Genomic DNA, 20,553 nt, shown 5'->3' on the forward strand with positions numbered 1-20,553 from the left:
TTCCAAATGAACTTTGTTATGGTTTTTTCTAAATCAGTAAAGAAATTTTTGGGGAGTTCAATGGGTATGGCACTAAATAGATAGATAAGATTGGGTAGGATTTTCATTTTTATTATATTGGCTCGTCCTATCCATGAGCAGTTAATGTTTTGCCAATTGCTCAAGTCTAGTTTTAGTTGTGTGGAGAGTGTTTTGTAGTTGTGTTCATATAGTTCCTGTGTTTGTCTCGAGAGATAGATTCGTAGGTATTTTATTTTGTCTAAGGGGATTTTGAATGGGATTTCTCTTTCTAGTTTTTGCTGCTGAGCTCCGAGGGCTCCTGATAGGATTAATTTCCCCTGGGTTGGATTGAGTGTGTCTTAAAGCAGGGACCTTCCCTGAGACTGGGACGGAAGAATCCAGCCAGGGGGCTACAGGCTCCCCTCTTTCTCTCTCTGTTTCCCTGCTGTCTGGGTGCCCCAGCGACTGGCTCAGGTTGTTTTCAGGGTGCAGCCTTCAGAATAGCCAGCCCTGGAGTCCTTTTGCTGGCTCTTAGGTTCCCGCTGCTGCCTTGGACTCAGCGCTCTGGGTTGGGGGGGATGGGTCCTGGGACCTTCCTTCTGCCCATCCCTTAGATCCGAGTGATCTCAGGTTCTGGCTTTTGGGGGGCTGTACCTTTTGATACAGGTCCAGGTCCAGGAGGAAGGTTCCCTGGATCTATCTTGTTGTTTGTTTTGAATTTCAGTGTCCTAGGAGCATACAGTTTGAGATCGGTAAGGAAGGGGTTTCCGGAGATCTGAACTTTAGCTCTCTCTAAGCCACCATCTTGACCGGAACTCTGTACTTATTTTTAAAACATATTTTAAAACATATTTCAATGTAATTATTTTCCTGGATAATTTCATCATTTTATTTTGTGCACTTTAAAAACATGATTCTGAGGGCTCCAAATTATTTTAAAAATAATATCTCATTTGATCCTCACAACAGTCTTGTGATGTAGATATTATTATTATACTCATTTTGTAGTTATGGAAACTGAGGCAAGCAGATACATTAAGCAACTTGCCCAGAGTCACACAGCTAATTAGTGCCTGAATTCAGGAGTTCTCAACTTCAAGTCCACGGTTCTAAGCACTTTACTATCTCATTGCTTCCAAGTATGCCTCCAGTCAATGAACATATATTTTTGAAATATGCTGTGGAGTTTAGAGCAGTGTAATAAACCTCCTTTCAGAGAAATAAATTAGAGAAAAAATTAGGGAGAATAAGGACCATGCTGCTAGGCTGTTCATGACATTTTGTTTAAGAGATATTTTAAAAATAACAATCAATTTTTAAAACTAGAATAACAGACTCAGTCACTAAGTAGCTTGGTCTGAGTTTCCTTCTCTGCAAAATAAGCAAAAAATCATTAGCTCCAATTCTAGAAGGTTAGATCCTTTACCTGAGAGACCATGTGGTATATGAGAAAGTGTGCTGTGTTTGGAGTTAGAAGGACCTGTGTTCAAATCTTTTTTCTGACATTTTTGAGCTAGATGAGTACAGGCAAGTCAACCATCCTCTTCTAACCTGGTTCTTTGTCTGCAAATGAAGATAATAATGCATGTAGTCCAGAGTTTTTGCAGGGATATGAGATATGTAAAGTTATTTGTAAGTCTTAAAATGAACATGCATATGACTTATCTTCTTAGAAGACATGATTTTGCAACTTTTTAAAACAATAATGCAAACAAATGATTTCTCTTAAATCAGTGATCCCCACAGATCTGTCTGGGTTTTTCAGTTCAGCTGTTTCCCTTTTGTTAATTGCAAAAAGGAAAGTGCTGTTAATTTGTCCTGTTTTTCTCTGTTCTAATTAACTGATGCTATTATTCCAACACCCACAAATTACCTTTGAATATTGCTTGTCACTTATCTGTTTAAGTCTTCTGTCTTAGAGTACACTTTGATCCAGATCCAGGTCCAGGAGGAGGGTTCCCTGGATCTATCCTGTTGTTTGTTTTGAATTTCGGTGCCCTAGGAGCATACAGTTTGAGATCGGCAAGGAAGGGGTTTCGGGAGATCTGAACTTTAGCTCTCTCTAAGCCGCCATCTTGACCGGAACCTCTTATCTTATTCTTATTGCTACATTTTATCTATGCTAACCTGTGCTAGGGACATGAATGAAAGAAAAGAAAATTTCAATGCAAACAAATAATCAATGAAAACATATTTGTACAAATGCAAGCATAAAACATACAATTACAGAAATTCAAAATGGAAAATAGAAAATGCAAACTTTTGAAAAACCTTTGAAACAATAAAATACAGTTACAAACTAACTTATGTTTTACAAAAAGCTAAAGTTTATCTAAAATAATAACTATGCAAAACTCAAGCGAACTTCATTTTACAAATCCTACTTAATTCAAACAAAACTTTTTACTATGCTAAGACCTTATCCTATCATTAATACAGAAAACCAAAATTAACTACATTAAAACTCGAAATCAACTTACTATACAAATAAAATAAAAACTTTGTAATAATTTAACTATATACACATCTATATGAATATACAGACCTGTGCAATTTCTATAGTTATGTATATGTTATGTATAAACTATTTACATATTGCAGGAGAGAAATAAATTCCTCCCCTCTTAAGATAGTCTAAGAAAACCTTGAAGATTTTCTTTAGAAAGTTATGTATGTTTTCTTGATTTTCTTGATTTTATCATCTAGACAGAAAGTCTTCCTGGGAGATATCTTATTATTTTAATGTGTACAATTATTATTATTTTCCCAAGGTGATTTATCTGTATTTATTTATTTCTATGGATACTCACCAACTGATTATGATGTTGCAGAATTTGTGAGAAATGTGTCCTACATGTGTATGCTATTTTGTAGTGAATACTTACCAAATCTTTAAAGTCACTTCCTTTGTTACTGTCTTCTATCTTCGTGTTGTTACTATGTAGTGTTTGTTTGCAACTATAATGAAAGTGTGTAATGTTAGAATGGCACAAAAAAGTTATCTTACAGTTCATGTCCATAATCAGTCTGTTGTTCCTCTTCTCTATGTTTTGTTTTTTGCAATGTCTTTGTTACAGTTCAATCATCCTTTCTGCTGTCATCTACGTTTCTTTTATGATGTCTTCTCCTTTGTCTTAATCTTGATCGCTGTCTTCATTTCATTCTTCTTGAATAATTTCTTCTTCTGATATCTTTTTGACTGTAGTTGTGTTGTCTGATTCTTCTTCTGCTGTTGCTTTTTTTCACATGCAAGTACTGCAGCCACATTTCTTTCTCTAATACACTTAAGTTTTGTATATAAACCAAATTCCCAGGTTTTATCATATGGAGTGCATAATCTAATAGACACCTGTCACACCCACAACTTCTATTTAACCCACTGTTTTGCAGTCCTCAGGGGATTTCTGCAACACAGATTTGGCAGCACCTGTGTCTAAGAGATAATTATAAACTTGTGTTCCTATTTTTAGGGTTACATGGGAATCTGTGCTATTTTCTGGAGAATAGACAAGTATCACAGGAGCTAACACAATATGATCAGGAAAATTCAACACTTGTTCCTGTTCCTCATTCTCTAATTCTTCATTGATTTTTCCTGCACTAATTTCCCATTTAAATTAAATTTCCCAATTTAAAAATCTCTTTTTTTGTCATTTTCATTAGTTTTTATTCCATTGCCCATACTTCCCAGTCCATTTTCTCCATATGCCATATTTTTAACTGCACAGGCCTTGGCACACCTTCTTAATGAAGTTTCACTTTTTTGCATATCAAGTTTTTGGGGATTCCCACCAACTACTTGGGAATATTTTGGATGAGCACCTGCTTTGATATTTTCTTGCGTGGTATTCAGGTCTTGCGCTTGTTGTGAATTATGGTAGCATCCAGTATCAAAATAATTTGGGTAGTTTGGTCTCTCATACTGGAATACTTTATTAAATCCATTTTTAAACCCTTAATTTCTATATCCATTTTGCCTGACTCCATTAAAACAATTAAATCTATTGTCTCAGTTTCCCCTGAAGCTTTGTCCAAAGAATTGTCCCCTAAATCTGCATTCTCTCATGAGATTACCAGGTCTGTTACAAAGAAAACATCCTGGGGTTTGTCTGTATTGTCTGGGGTTGTAATTATTTCTGGGTTGTCTATAAGTTTTTAGTTCAGCAACTGTTTTTTCCAGCACTTTATTGTATTTCAGTTTTTGTTTAAGCTCTCTGATTTCTTTGGTTAAGTTATCAATTATATTGTTTTTCTCTTATTGCCTGTCTTTCTCATCTTGGAAAACATAGTTAGCAATTCTCCTAAGAACCTTGTCAAACCAGTTTGGGCAATTACTCCGAAAATAATTTCAGACCACATGGCATGCATTTTTCACAAACTGCCTGCGAATGTGATTTACATTCTCATCTGTTAGAATATCTAACCCAATTCATTTTTCTGCATAGTCAATAATCCTATCAAGGAAAGTGGAGGAAGTCTCTCCCACTTCTTGCTTTAGGCGATCAAATTTAGACCAGGTTCCTGGGCATCTGGAATATTGCCTCATAGTTTCAATTATTGCCTCCCTGGCTGTAGTTAAGTCTCTGTGCCATGCAAAAGAGTTATATTCCCCACCAGGATCCCGAGTTGGCCAATCAGCAATTTGGGGGTTATTATTAGTGTCCTGTATAATCTGCTTTTTCACCCCCTTTTTGTTAAAAATTCATCCATAAGGATGTCAAAGTCCAAATAAGAAGGATTGTAAAGCTTAAACTTTGTGCTTGAACTGCTTTACAACTGCCATGGGTTCTTCTTCATCTGATGGAGTATTTTTCTTAAAACTGTCTATATCAGCTTGTGTAAATTTTTTGTGGCACATAAGATTCACTATACCATGCTCTGGGGACATTATGGGTTCCCTTAAAGGAAACATATGAGCTGGTTTGCTTTCTAATGCTCCAGTTTCCATTTCTAATTTAATTGGTTTATCTGATTTAGTTGCACACTCTAATTTAGTTGCATCATACTCTTTAGTTTCTGTCATTGTCCCTTTAGACTTGAGTAATTTCTCATATTGAGTTTGCATTCTATTGTAATTTCTCATATTGAGTTTGCATTCTATTGAGTTTAGTCTCTAGATAGTTCACTTTTAACATTAGATCACTCTTTGCAGTCTATGCTTGATGCTTGCTTTTAAATGTTTAAACACAACTGCCAAAGATTTGATCATCATGTAAAAGCACATGATAAACAATAGTAGTACAGGGTCATAAGAGATCAGCTGTAGGAGTGTCAATGAGAGTAGTGGCATTAAAAAGTCATAGGCAAACACATTTTGTACATATTCTGGTATAATAGTAAAAATGAGAGAAGTCATATCTAACAGAGAAAATCCCATGGTGATTTTATGTAGCTAATTCACCAGTTTTCTGAGAGTACAGATTCTTTGTATAAAGTTGAGTGGGAGATGGGTTTTATATCCCCCTAGAGTTTGGTTCACTGTGACCACAGCTCACAGTGAAACTCAGCTCTAGCTGCTTCCACAGACCCCCTTGCTGAGACAATGGCTCCAACTGCCCAAATTGACAGTTGGACCTATAAAATAAGATAGTTAGGTTTTGTCTTATTTAGCTCACCAAACATTTTATGACAATAATAATTATAACATAATAATAATAATAATGAGCTACACAAAATATAGATAGAAAAACTGTTCCAATATAGGTTCAAAACTTTTCAAAACTGTTTAACTTGGGGGCAGCTGGGTAGCTCAGTGGATTGAGAACCAGACCTAGAGATGGGAGGTTCTAGGTTCAAATCTGACCTCAGCCACTTCCTAGCTGTGTGACCCTGGGCAAGTCACTTGACCCCCATTGCCTAGCCCTTACCACTCTTCTGCCTTGGAGAACACAGTATTGACTCCAAGACGGAAGGTAAGGGTTTAAAAAAAAAAAAACTGTTTAACTTGCCAATCAGGTTCAAACTGTTCAGATACTTTTGATAGAGATAACCAAAAGTATACTCAGTGATAAAGTGAAGCTCAAATGTGAACTTCCCCTCAGGATCAGGTGCAAGTATGCTAAAGAGACTCTTATTATAAAAATAAAACATTTATTGAAAAATATAATGATAAATAAAGGATTTCTAATTTTAAGGGATTCTAAATCCACCCAAATAAACTCCCAGGTTCCACAAGGAACCGCTTCTCCTGTGTTTCACAGGCTACAGTAATCCTCCCTGATATGACTAGCCCACATTTATACTATCTAAATAAAAACTACTGCTATTTTCCTTATAAATCTTAACTTCGCCCTCAAATTATCAAATAGCAAAGACTAGCTGGTTGAGTCTCAACAAGAATATAATTTAACTGGGGGCAGCTGGGTGGCTCAGTGGATTGAAAATCAGGCCTAGAGATGGGAGGTCCTACATTCAAATCTGACCTCAGATACTTCCCAGCTGTGTGACCCTGGGCAAGTCACTTAACCCCCATTGCCTCGCCCTTACCACTCTTTTGCCTTGGAGCCAATACACAGTATTGACTCTAAGATAGAAGGTAAGGGTTTAAAAAAAAAGAATATAATATAACTGTCACATCTGAAATCAACATGCTCTCTCAGCTCTGCCTCAATCTCCAATTCTTTTCTCAAGCCAGCCACTTTACTTTTTATCTCTAAACTAATAAAACGATACTTATTTTCTAATACCATCCTTACAATTGGAATGGATAAAGATGAGATAGAGAAAACCAACCAGAAGACTATTGCAATAGTCCAGGTGTGAGACAATGGGCGATTGTACGGGGTGTAAGGGGAGAGAAAGGGATCTTATACAAGAGACATAGTGAAGTCAGAAATGACAAGATAACAATAAATTCAATATATGAGCTGAGTGTGAGTCAGAAGGTGAGAATGATACCAAAATTATTAGCCTCTTGCAACTTGGTGACCAAGGGAATGATAGTGACCTCCACAGCAAAAAGGAAAGATAGATGTTTAGGGGAAAAGAATGATTTCCATTTGGGGCATATACAATATTACACAATACATGAATGTGCTTAAGTTTGAAGTCTTTCTCATAGTATCCACCAGGGCCTCCACTTAACTGGAATCTTGTCTCCTCTATAGCATAGTGAAATAACCAGGAAAAACTTCAACAAAATAAATCTAAGCACAAGTACTTTGCAAGCTGGTTGGCATTAAATTAAAGGAAACATTAATGAACCCAAAGGCCTACCATGACTCTAGAATGGTGCCCATCTACTGACAGATGAATACAAAGAATGAACCACATATAAAGGATTCAGGATATATATGCTCCAAATAGGATTTGTAGGATTGACTTGGCTAAGCTTGTTGTTAGAAGGGTGTTATTTTTTTTTAAGTTGAAAGGAAGGAAATAATCAATGCTTAACAACTGGAAAATAAAAGTTAAATGTTTTTTTTAAGAGAATTCAATTAAGGGTCAGAGTTCTGAGTCTGGAACAGCTGTGTTCAAGACATTTTGACACACATGGACTTTGTGACTCTGGGAAAGTCACAACCTCTCAGCATCACAGGCAATTCTCTTAAGCAATGGAGTAGCTGTTAATCTGTATCAGTGGAGGGAGTTTCCCCATATGGATGAAATCACATACAAACAAAAGAAAAACAAAAAAGTTTCGATCTAGTTTTCACCTATCATATTTGCTAAAAGCAAAGAACATTAAATTTATAATTGACTAAAAGAAATGTTCTGCAAAAACATTGTCAGTTCATTTTTATTGCTATACTAAGTTTAAAATTTATCTTATATAAATATATATAAAAACTTATATACTAAGTATAAAATTTATAAAAAAAATAAAATGTGCCTTTGAATATTACAGTATTTGTCTATAGCTTTATTTATGAAAGATATTTATATTTTTATAATCTTGTATTTTGTGTTGTGTTCAAATAGTATAGTCACTACAACTCATTTGATGCATCAAAGTAGATGACTTTAAGAAAGGTGAAATGCCATTAAACAAAAGCGTCCATACAATGCTTATATCTGACAACTTAACATAGTCACCATTTTTCTTGCTATTGGAAACTGCCTGGGCAACAGTGGCTCTATTATCAGATGGGACACTGCCTTGAGTATTGCTGTTTAATGGTTACTTTTTGTTATAAGGTAGGAGGGTACCTGGAAGAGGTTTAAAATGTTTGTTTTTGTTTTTCCTTGGAAGAAAGACTGATACAATGACAAAAGGAATCAAAATAACAAAAGGCAATAAAATATCTTTTAAAAAATATTTTCAACCCATGGCATGGATTTTAAATAGCCTCAGTCTATTCTGCTAGTGTAATTCATTCTCCTGTGGATGACAATGCCTGTTTCTAAGTTTGGAATAATAAAAGGGAAAGAAAACAGGAAGTTTTGGGTTGTGTACTGTTTTAATCAGAACTTTATGAGAAGGGCCAATAGGATGTGATTCATTGAGAAACAATATACTGCCAAAAATAGGCTTGATTTGTACCAATCAATGCTGAATATGGTTTGATTTTCTTTTCTTTTCTTTTTTGCTCTTAGAGAAGGTCAGTTTTATCTGTTTCCTCTGTAAAACTGGAAATCACACGTGGAGTAGTTACTTTACTTAGCATTTGCTTCATAGACTTCAAGTTCTACATAAATGGCAAGGATTTCACTTACTATTTACTTTTATCTTTATGTTTTGCCTTCTCCCATTAGAATATAAGCGCCTCAAGGGCAGAGACTATCATTCTTTTTGCTTCTATTTGTATTCTCAGCTTGTTGACTTGATTCTACAACCTTACTTTATCTTTGAGATCCTCATCTCAATTTTCTAAAAAGAGACAAAAAGAAAAAAAAAAGGTACCCATCAAAATCTCCACTGTGGCAGGGTTATTTGAAATGTGCATAACATGGCATTTCACCTTTGATTCAATGGGAAAGTTCTTTGAAACATTGGAATAAAAAAAAAACTTTCAGCAGCAAATTATGATGGAATAATGCATAGTATGTATTGTTACTAGCCATGTGGTCCTGGACAAGTCACTTAACTTCTCTATCCTCATCTGTAAAATAAATGGGTTGGATTATATGACTCCTAGGGTCTCCTCAAGCTCCAAGTTATGCCTCTTTTATGATACTTTCAAGTGGCAATCAATACAATTCCAACCCTAAGTGGCTCCTGGTACATTGTTCTGTGTCTCTAAGGATATATGTTTAAGTGCATCTGTCTGTTTGTCATCTACCTATCTCCATCTATTTATCCATCTATCCATCTATCTAGTCTTCATATACAGTTTTTAAGTGACAGGGTTGACATTCAAACTCAGATCCTCTTGACACAAGCTCAGCACTTTCTACTTCACTCTATAACTAGGCAACTAAGAAGGGCAGTGGATAGGTTTCATTATATTCACATGTAATTAGTTTAGTGATTCCAAAATGTTTATTTTCAGTTCTTTCTTACAAAAATATAGAAATATTTTTTACTTTAGAGGTCCATTCCTCAGAAAGATCTAAGTTCAAATCCAGTCTCATTTACTAGTTGTGGAGTTACCTAACCTCTTAACCCAGTTTCCTCATTTATATGATGATTACATGTATAATAATGTAAAGCATTTTTTCCATATTAGTCATTTTGTGGAAGATAATTTGAACAAACAAAAATGAACAAATGAAATATGGTGTTTGACTTTTTTCTTTAAAGATATGGCTGGCATTCCTCAATTGACAAATGGTCAAGGGACACGAGTAGCCAATTTTAAGATAAAGAAATCAAAACTATCAATAAACACATGAAAAAATGTTCTAAATCTCTCACAATTAGAGAAATGCAAATCAAAACAACTCTGGATACCACCTCACACCTAGCAGATTGGCCAATATGACAGTAAAGGAAAGTAATAAATGTTGGAGGGGATGTGGCAAAACTAGGATGCTGATGCATTGCTGGTGGAGTTGTAAATTGATCCAACCATTCTGGAGGGCAATTTGGAACTATGCCCAAAGGGCACTAAAAGACTGTCTGCCCTTTGATCCAGCCATACCACTGCATGGTTTGTACCCCAAAGAGATAATAGGGGGAAATGTGTGTGCAAAAATATTTATAGTCATGCTCTTTGTGTTGGCAAAAAAAAAAGGAAAATGAGGGGGTATCCATCAATTGGGGAATGACTGAACAAATTGTGGTATATGATGGTGATGGAATACTCTTGTGCTGAAAGGAATAAAGAATTGGAGGAATTCCATGTAAACTGGAACGACCTCCAGGAAATTATGCAGAGTGAAAGGAGTGGAACCAGGAGAACATTGTACACAAAGATGGATACACTGTGGCACAATTGAACTTAATAGATTTCTTTACTAGCAGCAATGCAATGACCCAGGACAATCCAGAGGAACTTAGGAGAAAGCGCTATCCACATCCAGAGAAAGAACTGTGGGAACAAAAAAGGAGAAGAAAAACATGATTAATCACATGGTTTAATGGGGATATGATTGGGTATTTTGACTTTAAATGATCACTCTGTTGCAATTAATAATATGGAAAGATACATGTAAAATCCAGTGGAACTCCTTGTCAGCTCAGGGAGGGGAAGGAAAGAATATGAATCATATAGCCATGGGAAATATTATAAATAAATACATAAAGATTATCATGATAACACCAAAAATGAAAAAAAAAAACTAAAAAAAAAAGATATGGCAGGAGTGGTGATGGGAGGGAAGTACTTAAAGAGGGAAAAAACTATTTAAGTAAATATAATACTTACATCTTCAATTTGCTTATTATCAAATCTAACTTTTCTTATCCATTTATCCTACCTAGACTTTTTTACGGGTGTCATGGACCCTTTTTTGTAGTCCAGTAAAGGCTATGGATCCCTTCTCAGGATGTTTTTGAGTATATATGATAAAAATACATAGGATTACAAGGAAAATCAATTATATAGAAATGCAATTGTCAAAATATGAAAGAAAAAGGTGTATATATAGCTTTGGATCTTGAGTAAAGGCAATCATAAAAGAAATGTTACAATTAAAAGGTGATGGGTTGGTTACATGGCAAGAGAGAGGGATGACCAATGGATAACTCAGTTGTTCCACTGATATCTTTGTATTGTCAGAAATAAAGGAAGATCCAGAGTACTTTGGGTTACTAATTAGAGGACATGGGTAAGTTTTGAGAACTGTCCAGCAGTCTGCAAACTCTGGTTCCCTTCTGGTTAGGTGGGACTGTGAAGGTGAATAAGGAGTGGGAGACAGCTTGGATATTTCAGACCTGTTGCCCAGGTGTGGCAAGAAGCTGCTCTGCTTGGCACAGGGTTCTTCTTTATTTTATACCTCAGTGGTTACATATTTTTTCTGGCACAGTCATTTTTCAACATACATGATTTCTTACAGGTAATTGGCAACAAATCATTTAATAACATTCTGTGATGATCTTGCATACCATGTTGCTACAACAAAGGAATACGTGATAGAGATAAATGACACAGGCAGGGCAACTAGGGGTCAGTTCTCACTGACCTGTGGGATGACCAGATAAAAGAATCATTGTTGCTTTTAATCAGCTTTCATAATCAATCAGAATTACTTAGGAGATTCCTAACAAAAACAGTGCTGCTAGGTGCAGGGTTAAAGAGTAAATTTAAGACAGACCAGATTCAGGTATATCCCCAATTCTGGAGTTTCATTTTTCTATGTTATTTAGAAGAGTTGCTGGCTTTAATAAACAAAACAAGTCGGTGGAGTGTGATGTACCAGGCTGTACCTAAATGTTGATTGATAGGCCTGTCGTCTTTGGCTTGTAATGGGGGTGGAAAACCTGGTTGTGATCCTGCTAGAGGACATGAAATTCTTTAGGTTTTAATTCTGTGAATAAGATTTTTGGAGTGGATCTTTGGGGTGATTAAAATGGGACATATGTATTAATCTTGTATTAGTATGCCTAAATTTTAGCAAGATATTTGACAATCTTTCATGATAGATACCCTTGTGATAGTTAAGTGGATTCTGAACTGGTTGAACTAGACCCAAATATACATAATGGACAAGGTCAACTTGGAGGGAAGTTTATACTGGCATGCCCTAATGCTTTCTTTGTTCTAGGCTCATCAGCTTTTTTTTTTGTCTATAATTATTTTAACTTCAGCACAATTTTAGAATGAGTCCTATAGACGTTGTATAAACAAATTGATTAGAATAAGGCATGATCTGTGAAAATCTATGATACAAAGCATTCCCTTGGGATTCTCTAACCTTGCATAGAGATGAGCTGGAGAAGTCCATTTCTGTAGGGAGATAATTCAACTTTTTGTTTGCATAATGGACTGCCTCCAGCAATACACACATTCCCAGCTTTATAAGCACCCTGCTCTTAAGGAAGGGCTGCAGAGGTCTTCCTTGTGTTTAATTAGTTAGGCTGTTGATATAAGATGGATGAATGGATAATTGGGAAAAGCCATATTTTTATAGTTCTTTAAAGGTAGGATTAAAGTTTTAAGCTTTTCCCATTGTTTTATTTTTTTCAGATAATTTATTGCCATATTTTGAATATTAGTATCTATTGTTTAGTGCTATCTTACATTTATCCTCTGAATCTCTCAAAAAAATCTCACTTGTTTTCAGTAATTTTCTTCTGCCACTGTTATAGTTGAAAACCTTCTTTTAACTTATAATAGTTGGATGAGATTATGGGAAAATAGAAATAACCAAATTTTGTTCTGTTGTTAGTACCCCAAAATATTTATAGCTGCCCTTTTTGTTGTGACAAATAATTGGAAACTAAAGAGTTGTCCTCAAGTGGGGAATGACTGAACAAATTGTGGTATATGATGGCAATGGAATACTATTGTGCTATAAGGAATGAAGAACAGAATGATTTCAGAAAAAGCTGGAAAGACCTACATGAATGGATGCATAGTGAAATAAGCAGAACCAGGAAAACATTGTACACAGTGACTGAAACATTGTGGAAAGATCAACTCTGAAAGACTTGGCTACTTTCAGCAACACAAATAATCCAGGATAATTCTGAAGGATTTATGAAAAAGGATGCTATCTATTTTCAGAAGGAAAAAAAAAAGAGTAGAAACAAAGGTGAAAACATATGATTTATCACTTATTTGGGTATGTTTTGAGGTTTGGGGTGTATGGGATTATTCACTTACAAAAATGAATATGGAAATGTTTTGCATAATAATACATGTATAACACTTGTGAGCTCCAGAAGTGGGGAGGAAAGGAGAAAATGTGAATCACATAACTTCAGAAAACATGTAGAAATTTTTTAAAATTAAAAATAATTAGTAGTACCCTTGACTTACCTATATTACTCTGAATACCTTAAAAGCAAGACGTGATTGAGTAAAATTATGTTTACATTGACCAGTCGGAGCTTAATAAGCACCTAAGTGCCAGTACTGCAGCTGTCTTGGACCCATTCTCACTGATGATCAGCCCAGATGCTCTGACCTGTTCTTTCTGACCTAGTGGGGTCTCGTCCCATATTAGGCAGCCTGGTGTTCTCTGGCTTCCAAGGTCTCAATCTATCAGTGCCAGACTTAGATACCCATTTCTAGTCAAGAACTAATTTTAAGCTAAATTTAAACTATGAAGGAAGGAAACAAATGTTTGGGCATCTACTATGTGCTTTGATCCTCACACAATAACCCTGGGTAGAAGGTGTTATTATGATGCTCATTTTACAGTTGAGGAAATTAAGGCAGATCAGTGGTTGAGTGATTTATATAGGGTTATACGGTGATTGTTGGAAGTGGGATTTGAACTTGGGTCTTCCCAACTCCAGACCCAGTCACTTAGTTACTTGAAATCACAAAATAATTCAGAGCTTTCAGGATTTTAAAGAATTGAAACACAAGGTCCAATTGAAATATATAGCTTAAGTTCTCCCCCAACTATCTGATGCCAAAAAAATTACTTCAGTGTGTACAAAGAGAGAATGTATGTTAATATTATAAAGTATAGAAAATGTTCATAGTTCTTTCTAAAATGCATATTATGAATTGTGTCAATAAAGAGAAGACAAACATAGTATCAGGCATCCTTTAGGTAGGTAAGAAAAAAATTTAATAGTAACTTCATAAAAGTAAACAAATATACAAAAATCAAGTATTTATTTTTGAATGTGAAAAATAATATACATAATAACTTTAAACATAGTGCTGCTGTCAAGCCTGTTTTTTTTTTTTTAAACTCTGAGATTTTTGCCAATCAGGCTGCCTTTGCTCAAAGGTGAACATCCTCTATCTGGGATGTCAGACATTTCCTATTGAATCATCCTAATTCTTAGCTCTGTTGCAGTTAGAGATTGTGCTGTGCAGCCCTCATCTCAAAGAAAAAACCTACTTGGCTTTGTGAAACCTGTATCCTCTTGTAATGAAAAGCAGTAGAGGAAACCATCAAATGATCTTTTCCCACTGAGATGCTGATTGCAAGAACTGATTATATAGAAATAAAAATGGAGACTGGAGACTTTATTTCTTCTTATTAAATTGTCCCTGTACAACTGTGGATGAGAGAAGATGAAAAGCAGAAGGATGCTGCTTGTTGGGTCAATGTAACAAAAGCAGGCAAATTTCCAAGTACTTCTGTGGGTTCTGATCCATATAAAAAAAAGAAATGGAAGAAACTGCTGAATTTTCTGAATATCCAGGACTAAAATTTATACCATCCTTTGCAAATCAAACCTTTCAATGATCTCTAGGACAGTGCCTCAATTTGCATCTATTAAGTTGGTCTGGGTGATACTGTTAGGAAAAAGTATGTTTTTGGTTACAATACAGATTAGGATAGAAATTGCATCCTCAAAAAGGTAAGTATTCAAGGAGGGTCCTTAACAAGATTACTGAATTTAGTATATATAGCTCAGAAAAAAAAAAAAACACCCCAAACTGCATTTTAGCATTCTTAAAGAAAAAAAATATGTGTAAGTATATCAATGTAATGTGACAAGCAAGTTTTTCACAATATGGGTCATTCTTTTTCAGCCATAACAACAGTTGATGCTACCTTATTTCATGATAAATCTTTAAAATCAATTAGTCCATTCCTGGCCCAGTGTCTCTGTTAAGCTTTGGATGGTTTAACAAGAAAATGTGTACATGTCTCTGCATATATACAGAGAGACACACACACACATATATATTCAATAGAAAGTAACTTTTAAACTCATGGAACAAAGAAAATACAAGAAGCACGAATATTTTAATTTTAAAATGGCATGTTTCCTTGGCTCCTTCATGCAATCAGCATGCCCCCATAGTGATGTTCTTATTCTATAGTCTTGGCTACATTTTTCACTGAATCCTGTGATTCTGCAGGGCAGAATTCAAATGATTTCCCATAGCAAAAGGTAAAAGAATATTCCAAATGAGGTTTAATCATCATTATCTGTAGGAGGAAGAGAAAATAGAAATTAACAACTGGAAATATGGGTATTCAGTTCAATGACTTATTCTTTAATTTTAAACAACTTTAGTTTGCCCAAACCCAGAATTCATGATTGCCACATTTTAAAGAAATGTGACATGTAAGAGAGAGCAAGGCAGTATTCTATTTAAAACTATATAGCAAGGACACCCAGCCAGTTCTGTGATACACAATCTGGATCTTGGTTGGATCAGTTCTTTAACACCTTAAATTGACCTCTCTTCAACCTAATCAAGTAACAAATTTGTAAGATATTTAAACACATTTTTCATTAGTAAGTCTAAAGATTTTTCTTACCCAACTTAACTAAAATCTACAAACTTCTAAAATTAGAAGCTAAAAAAGGTCATTTGCCCTGAAATGCCTTTTAAAATATGTCTTTCTTAAATTATAATGGCTTAACATTTTAATGGCTGATATTCTAAAACAATTTAGGAGAAAAAATTTAATTAGTGTTTTATAACATCAAATACATCAATCACATTTACAAAAGAATCCTGGTAGAAAACGTAGAAACATGTCCAATCTGTATTAGTCTTCTCTAACTGTGCATAGACTATGTCTGCTTCTCTACATAAAGATTAAGATTTTAACTTCTTAGTATGTACCCACTTTAATCGAATTTGGTATTCAACTACTCTGCTGTTTGCCTGTAACATTGCCATTTATCCACTATTACTCAGAAAGCTTGAATCACTCCTTAACTAGCTGTTCTTGTTGGGGTTTTGCTATATCCTAAAATGATCTCTTACTATGTATGACCCACACCACCTCTGCCAGTTTATAATGACCCAAGAGTTGTGGTAATTCACCAGGCTGAACAATGTTTCGGGTTTTTTTCAGACACAGGCTAACAATACTGAAGGGGCCACACAGCACCTTTCTCACCACTGCATATTGACAGCATTAAAGGTTGGCCTTCTACTTGACTTCTGCCTTCAGGATCTCTGGTTCCTATGTAATAGCTCATCATAACTTCTCCCTATTGCTACTCTGCCCATAAACTGGATCTTGGTCTCTGGGAAGATCCTGGCAAGGAAAAACTGTCTTTGCTACATATCTAAATAAATATCAATACTTTCTTAGCAAGTGGGGTAGAGATGGAAAACTTATGCGGGTATAACAGACACCGTAGCTGACTTACTCGATGGAAATTCAACATTTTATTTCAAAAGTTTACTATGAATATGGTACTATACTAAGCACTTCCATGGCTACAAAAAACAGTCGACACAATCACTCATTTAAGAAGTTTACAGTTTGGCCAAGCAGATCAAAGAGACATATGATATAAAAAGAAAATAACCTTCAGCATTAATATTTCAACAAATCTGTGAACCCATTAATACATTAATACATTCCACCTCCTCCTGCTGCGAGGGATAGGGCTAGATTTGGGATTTTCTTGAATCTAAAGAGCTCCTGGATAAGGAAGCTCCCTCTATTACAGAAGGTCAGCACCTTTGATAAAGAGTTACTTAGAGCACTGAGGAGGAAAATGACCTGTCACCTAGCCTGTATGTGTCACAAGTGACACTTGAATGTAGGCCTGCTTGGCATTGAGGCCAGTTCTCTACTCATTTTACCATGTTGTGATTCTTATCAATTTTCCTTAACAATCTTCCACAACAGATCTATCCAACACACTAATCTTCTTACATTTCAGAGGTACTGTTATAACAACCTGGTTGTCCTTCGTTCATTCAATACACATTTCTTGAGAGCCAAATTAATCAGTCCCTACCTTCAAAAAGCTTATATTCAACTAGGGGAAAACAACCTGAACACAGAGAAGTATTAAAAAAAAATTCATTTCTGAGAGGCGGATCTAGCAATCGAGGGGATTAACAATAGATATTGGCATTGGTAAGTTAGTTGGGAGGGATCTAATAGTAGTTATTGAACTCAAACCACACACAAAAGGAATCTCTAACTGTACCAAACCTCAGAACTGGTTGCCTGACCTTTGCCTTTAAATTGTGAAGAGGAACTTATTACCATTCTGGGTAATCGATTGCACTTTGGACTGCTCTAATTGTTAGCAATTTTTCCTAGACTTCAAACCTAATTTTGCTTCTTTGCAATCTCCATCCATTACTCTTGGTTCTATATTCTAAGGCCAAACAAATCTAATCCTTTTTCAATATGACAGCCATTCCACTGCTTGATGACAGCTATCATATTCCTTTGAGTTTTCTCTAGGCTAAATAGTTTCAGAAGCTAGAGTTCAAGAAGGATATTGATAAACTAGAAAATATCCAAAGGAGAGTAATCAGGATGGTGGAAGGCTATATGTTCATGCCATAGGAAGATTATTTGAAAGAACTGGTCATGCTTACGTTTCCTCAGAAAGTAGAAGCAAAGAATGGACATAAGAGTATGGAATGGTTTGTGTGTGTGTTCCTTTAAACATGTATTTTATTTTTAAATTATTTTAATTTATTTTGTTACAATATTTCCTAATTATATGTAAACATTTTTAGCAACCATTTTTAGAAAATGAGATCCAAATTCTCTCCTTCCATTCTGCCCCTTCCTCCTTCTTGAGAAGGCAAGCAATTTAATTTTGGTTATACACATGAGTTCATGCAAAACATATTTTTTCATTAGTCACATTGCAAAAAAAAAAAAACCCCAACAAAACCCAAAGCAAAAAATAAAAAAATAAAGAAATTTAGAATAGAGAATAAATAAGTATGCTTCCATCTGTATTCAGAATTCATCAGTTCTATCTCTGAAGATGAAGGACATTTTTCATCATGACTCCTTTAAAATTGTTTTGGATCATTATACTGATCAGAGTAGCTAACAACTTTACAGTTAATCATTGTCACAATAGTGCTATTACTGTGAACAATGTTCTCCTGGGTCTACTCATTTCACTTTGCATCAGTTCATATAAGTATTCCAAAAGAGTTATACCTAAAAACAAGAAGTTTTTCTGAAACCAATTTGCTCATCATTTCTTTATGGCACAGCAGTATTCCATGACAATCCTATACCACAACTTGTTCAGCCATTCCCCAGTTAATGGGCATACCCTCAATTTCTAATACTTTAAAAAATGCTAACTCTCAGAATGAACTAAGGCAGGTGAGGGAAGTTAGGCAAAGCATAAAAGATTTTTTTAAAAGCTGTGTTGAGAGAAATGGATAGAGAATTAATCTTATGATCTCATTAATGGAGAGAGCTTTTGAGAAAGTACTTTCTACCAATACAGGTTGATATGCTTTTCTTTTTAAAGTCAATGTTAGTTGTGAATTTGCTATGCAATTACATCAGTACCATTTTTCTTCCTCACTGGGATCAATTCCTAGGGTGTCTCCAGAATGTTGTTCCTGATATTCTCCCATTCATTCTAGGCTGACTTCCTCTACAGTATTTTAGTCCATGGGATCCATACTATCTTTTTATCTTGAACTTTATGAAATCTACAGTGCATGTCAGATGACTTCTAGATTTCCTTTCTTTCTCTATCACATACTCTAGGATAGGGATGATCATTCCTCCCAACATTCCTATTTGAGCAATCACTTTCTTCTTATTAGTGTGAATATATTATCAATAAAGGAAGTCAAGAAGTTATTAACTGCTTTGGGGAGGAGAGCCAGGGAGGAGGAGCAGGAGGGGGGGGGCGAAGAGAGGGAGAGAGGGGGAGGGGAAGGGGAGAGGGAGAGAGATCATCAGATTCCTGCATAGAAAAAGCTGGGTTGCTCAGTGGATAGTGAACCAGGTCTGAAGTTGGGATGTCCTGGGTTCAAATCTGGATTCAGATACTCTCTAGCTGTGTGACCCTGGGCAAGTCACTTAACCTCAACTGCCTAGCCCTTATCACTCCTCTGCTTTAGAACTGATGCTTAGCATCAATTTTAAGACAGAAGGTAAGGGTTAAAAAAAAGATGATACCTGGATAACTGAAATCTCTCATCACTACTATATCATGCTTCTGTATGTATACACATGTATTCACAAATTATGTATAAGACCCCTGGCCAACATAATCTTAATAGAATTTGTTTGGGTGTACTCCATCACTGGTCAGGCATCTGTCACAGCATCAAAGGCATTCATGGGAATGAGAATGCCACTGGAAACTTAGGGTATACTGACAGAAGTACAGAGTCCAAGACAAGGGAAGTGACATTCTATCACTGGGTCAGGCCACATCCAGTTGATCATTTTCAGTTGCAGGCATTACATTGTAGGAAGGGTATGGATAGGCTGAAGAGCATCAATAAGAATGTATCTTGAATGTTGAAAGGCCTTGAAAATAAGGACCAGGCCAAGGAAACAGAAGTTTTGGTTAAAGAGGATCCAGAATGTATCTTGATAGCTGTCTTCAAATTGATTATGAAGGATTATAAAGTCCTGGAAAAGGCACACAAGCCTTTAGAAGCACAAGTTAGACAAGATGACTTGTGAGGTCCCTTGAAACTCTAAGATCATGTGCTTTTCTGAACCAACATATATCTGATAAATGTTTGACTTGAATGCAAAGATGAACATGGAATAGAATAGTAAAATTATGTCCCAAATTTAAGAAACAAGAGGTTCAGTAGTGCTATTGTGGCAGACTTGTGATTTTATATCATGAATACATGTTCTGCAAGTCAGATGGTGCTAGCCATAGCCTACTACATGGTAAATTTCATTTTCTAATAGATAAGAAGTGTCTGATTAAAGATGTGGGAGACATTTAAGGATAGAAGATATATAGTCAAATAGCCTGGTTAAGAATGAAAGTAAAAATCAAAGACCAAATTAAAAGAAAGGGTTAAGACAAGAAGATAATATTACATATGATTACAACAGCACCAAACTAGCTGTAGACTCTAAAAGAAAAAAAAAACTCCCACAAAAATCAGGAAACATATCAAAGCAAAGAACTAACCTAATACAATCCTTTTCATATAGTAGTCCTTGAGAGGCAGAAAGGGGGCCCCAGAGCACAAGGGGAATAACTCAATGGAAACAGCAGAACCAGAACACTAGGGAGTCTCAAAAGTGATGGCTAGTCTTGAGAATGGGCTCCAATGACAGATACTGATATTTCATGTAGGATTTGTAGAAATGAGTGTACAGGAACCATAAGAAATAATATAAGATGGGCTGTGGTCAGCATTG

General features: G+C 35.5%; 1 protein-coding gene across 14 annotated transcripts in view; it reads right to left on the minus strand.

Moving 5' to 3' along the window:
- Positions 1–14,044: 14,044 nt before the first annotated feature.
- The window catches only part of NEK1 (NIMA related kinase 1), a 133,621-nt gene continuing 127,112 nt past the window's right edge, over positions 14,045–20,553 (minus strand). For all 14 annotated transcript variants that reach the window (XM_056802882.1, XM_016423129.2, XM_056802884.1 and 11 more), the window contains one exon: positions 14,045–15,390. In XM_056802882.1, the coding sequence (XP_056658860.1) occupies positions 15,377–15,390 (14 nt within the window). In that variant the 3' untranslated portion in view covers positions 14,045–15,376. The remainder of the gene's footprint in view (positions 15,391–20,553) is intronic.

Source organism: Monodelphis domestica, chromosome 6 (genome assembly GCF_027887165.1).
Source record: "Monodelphis domestica isolate mMonDom1 chromosome 6, mMonDom1.pri, whole genome shotgun sequence".
Taxonomy (NCBI): Eukaryota; Metazoa; Chordata; class Mammalia; order Didelphimorphia; family Didelphidae; genus Monodelphis; species Monodelphis domestica.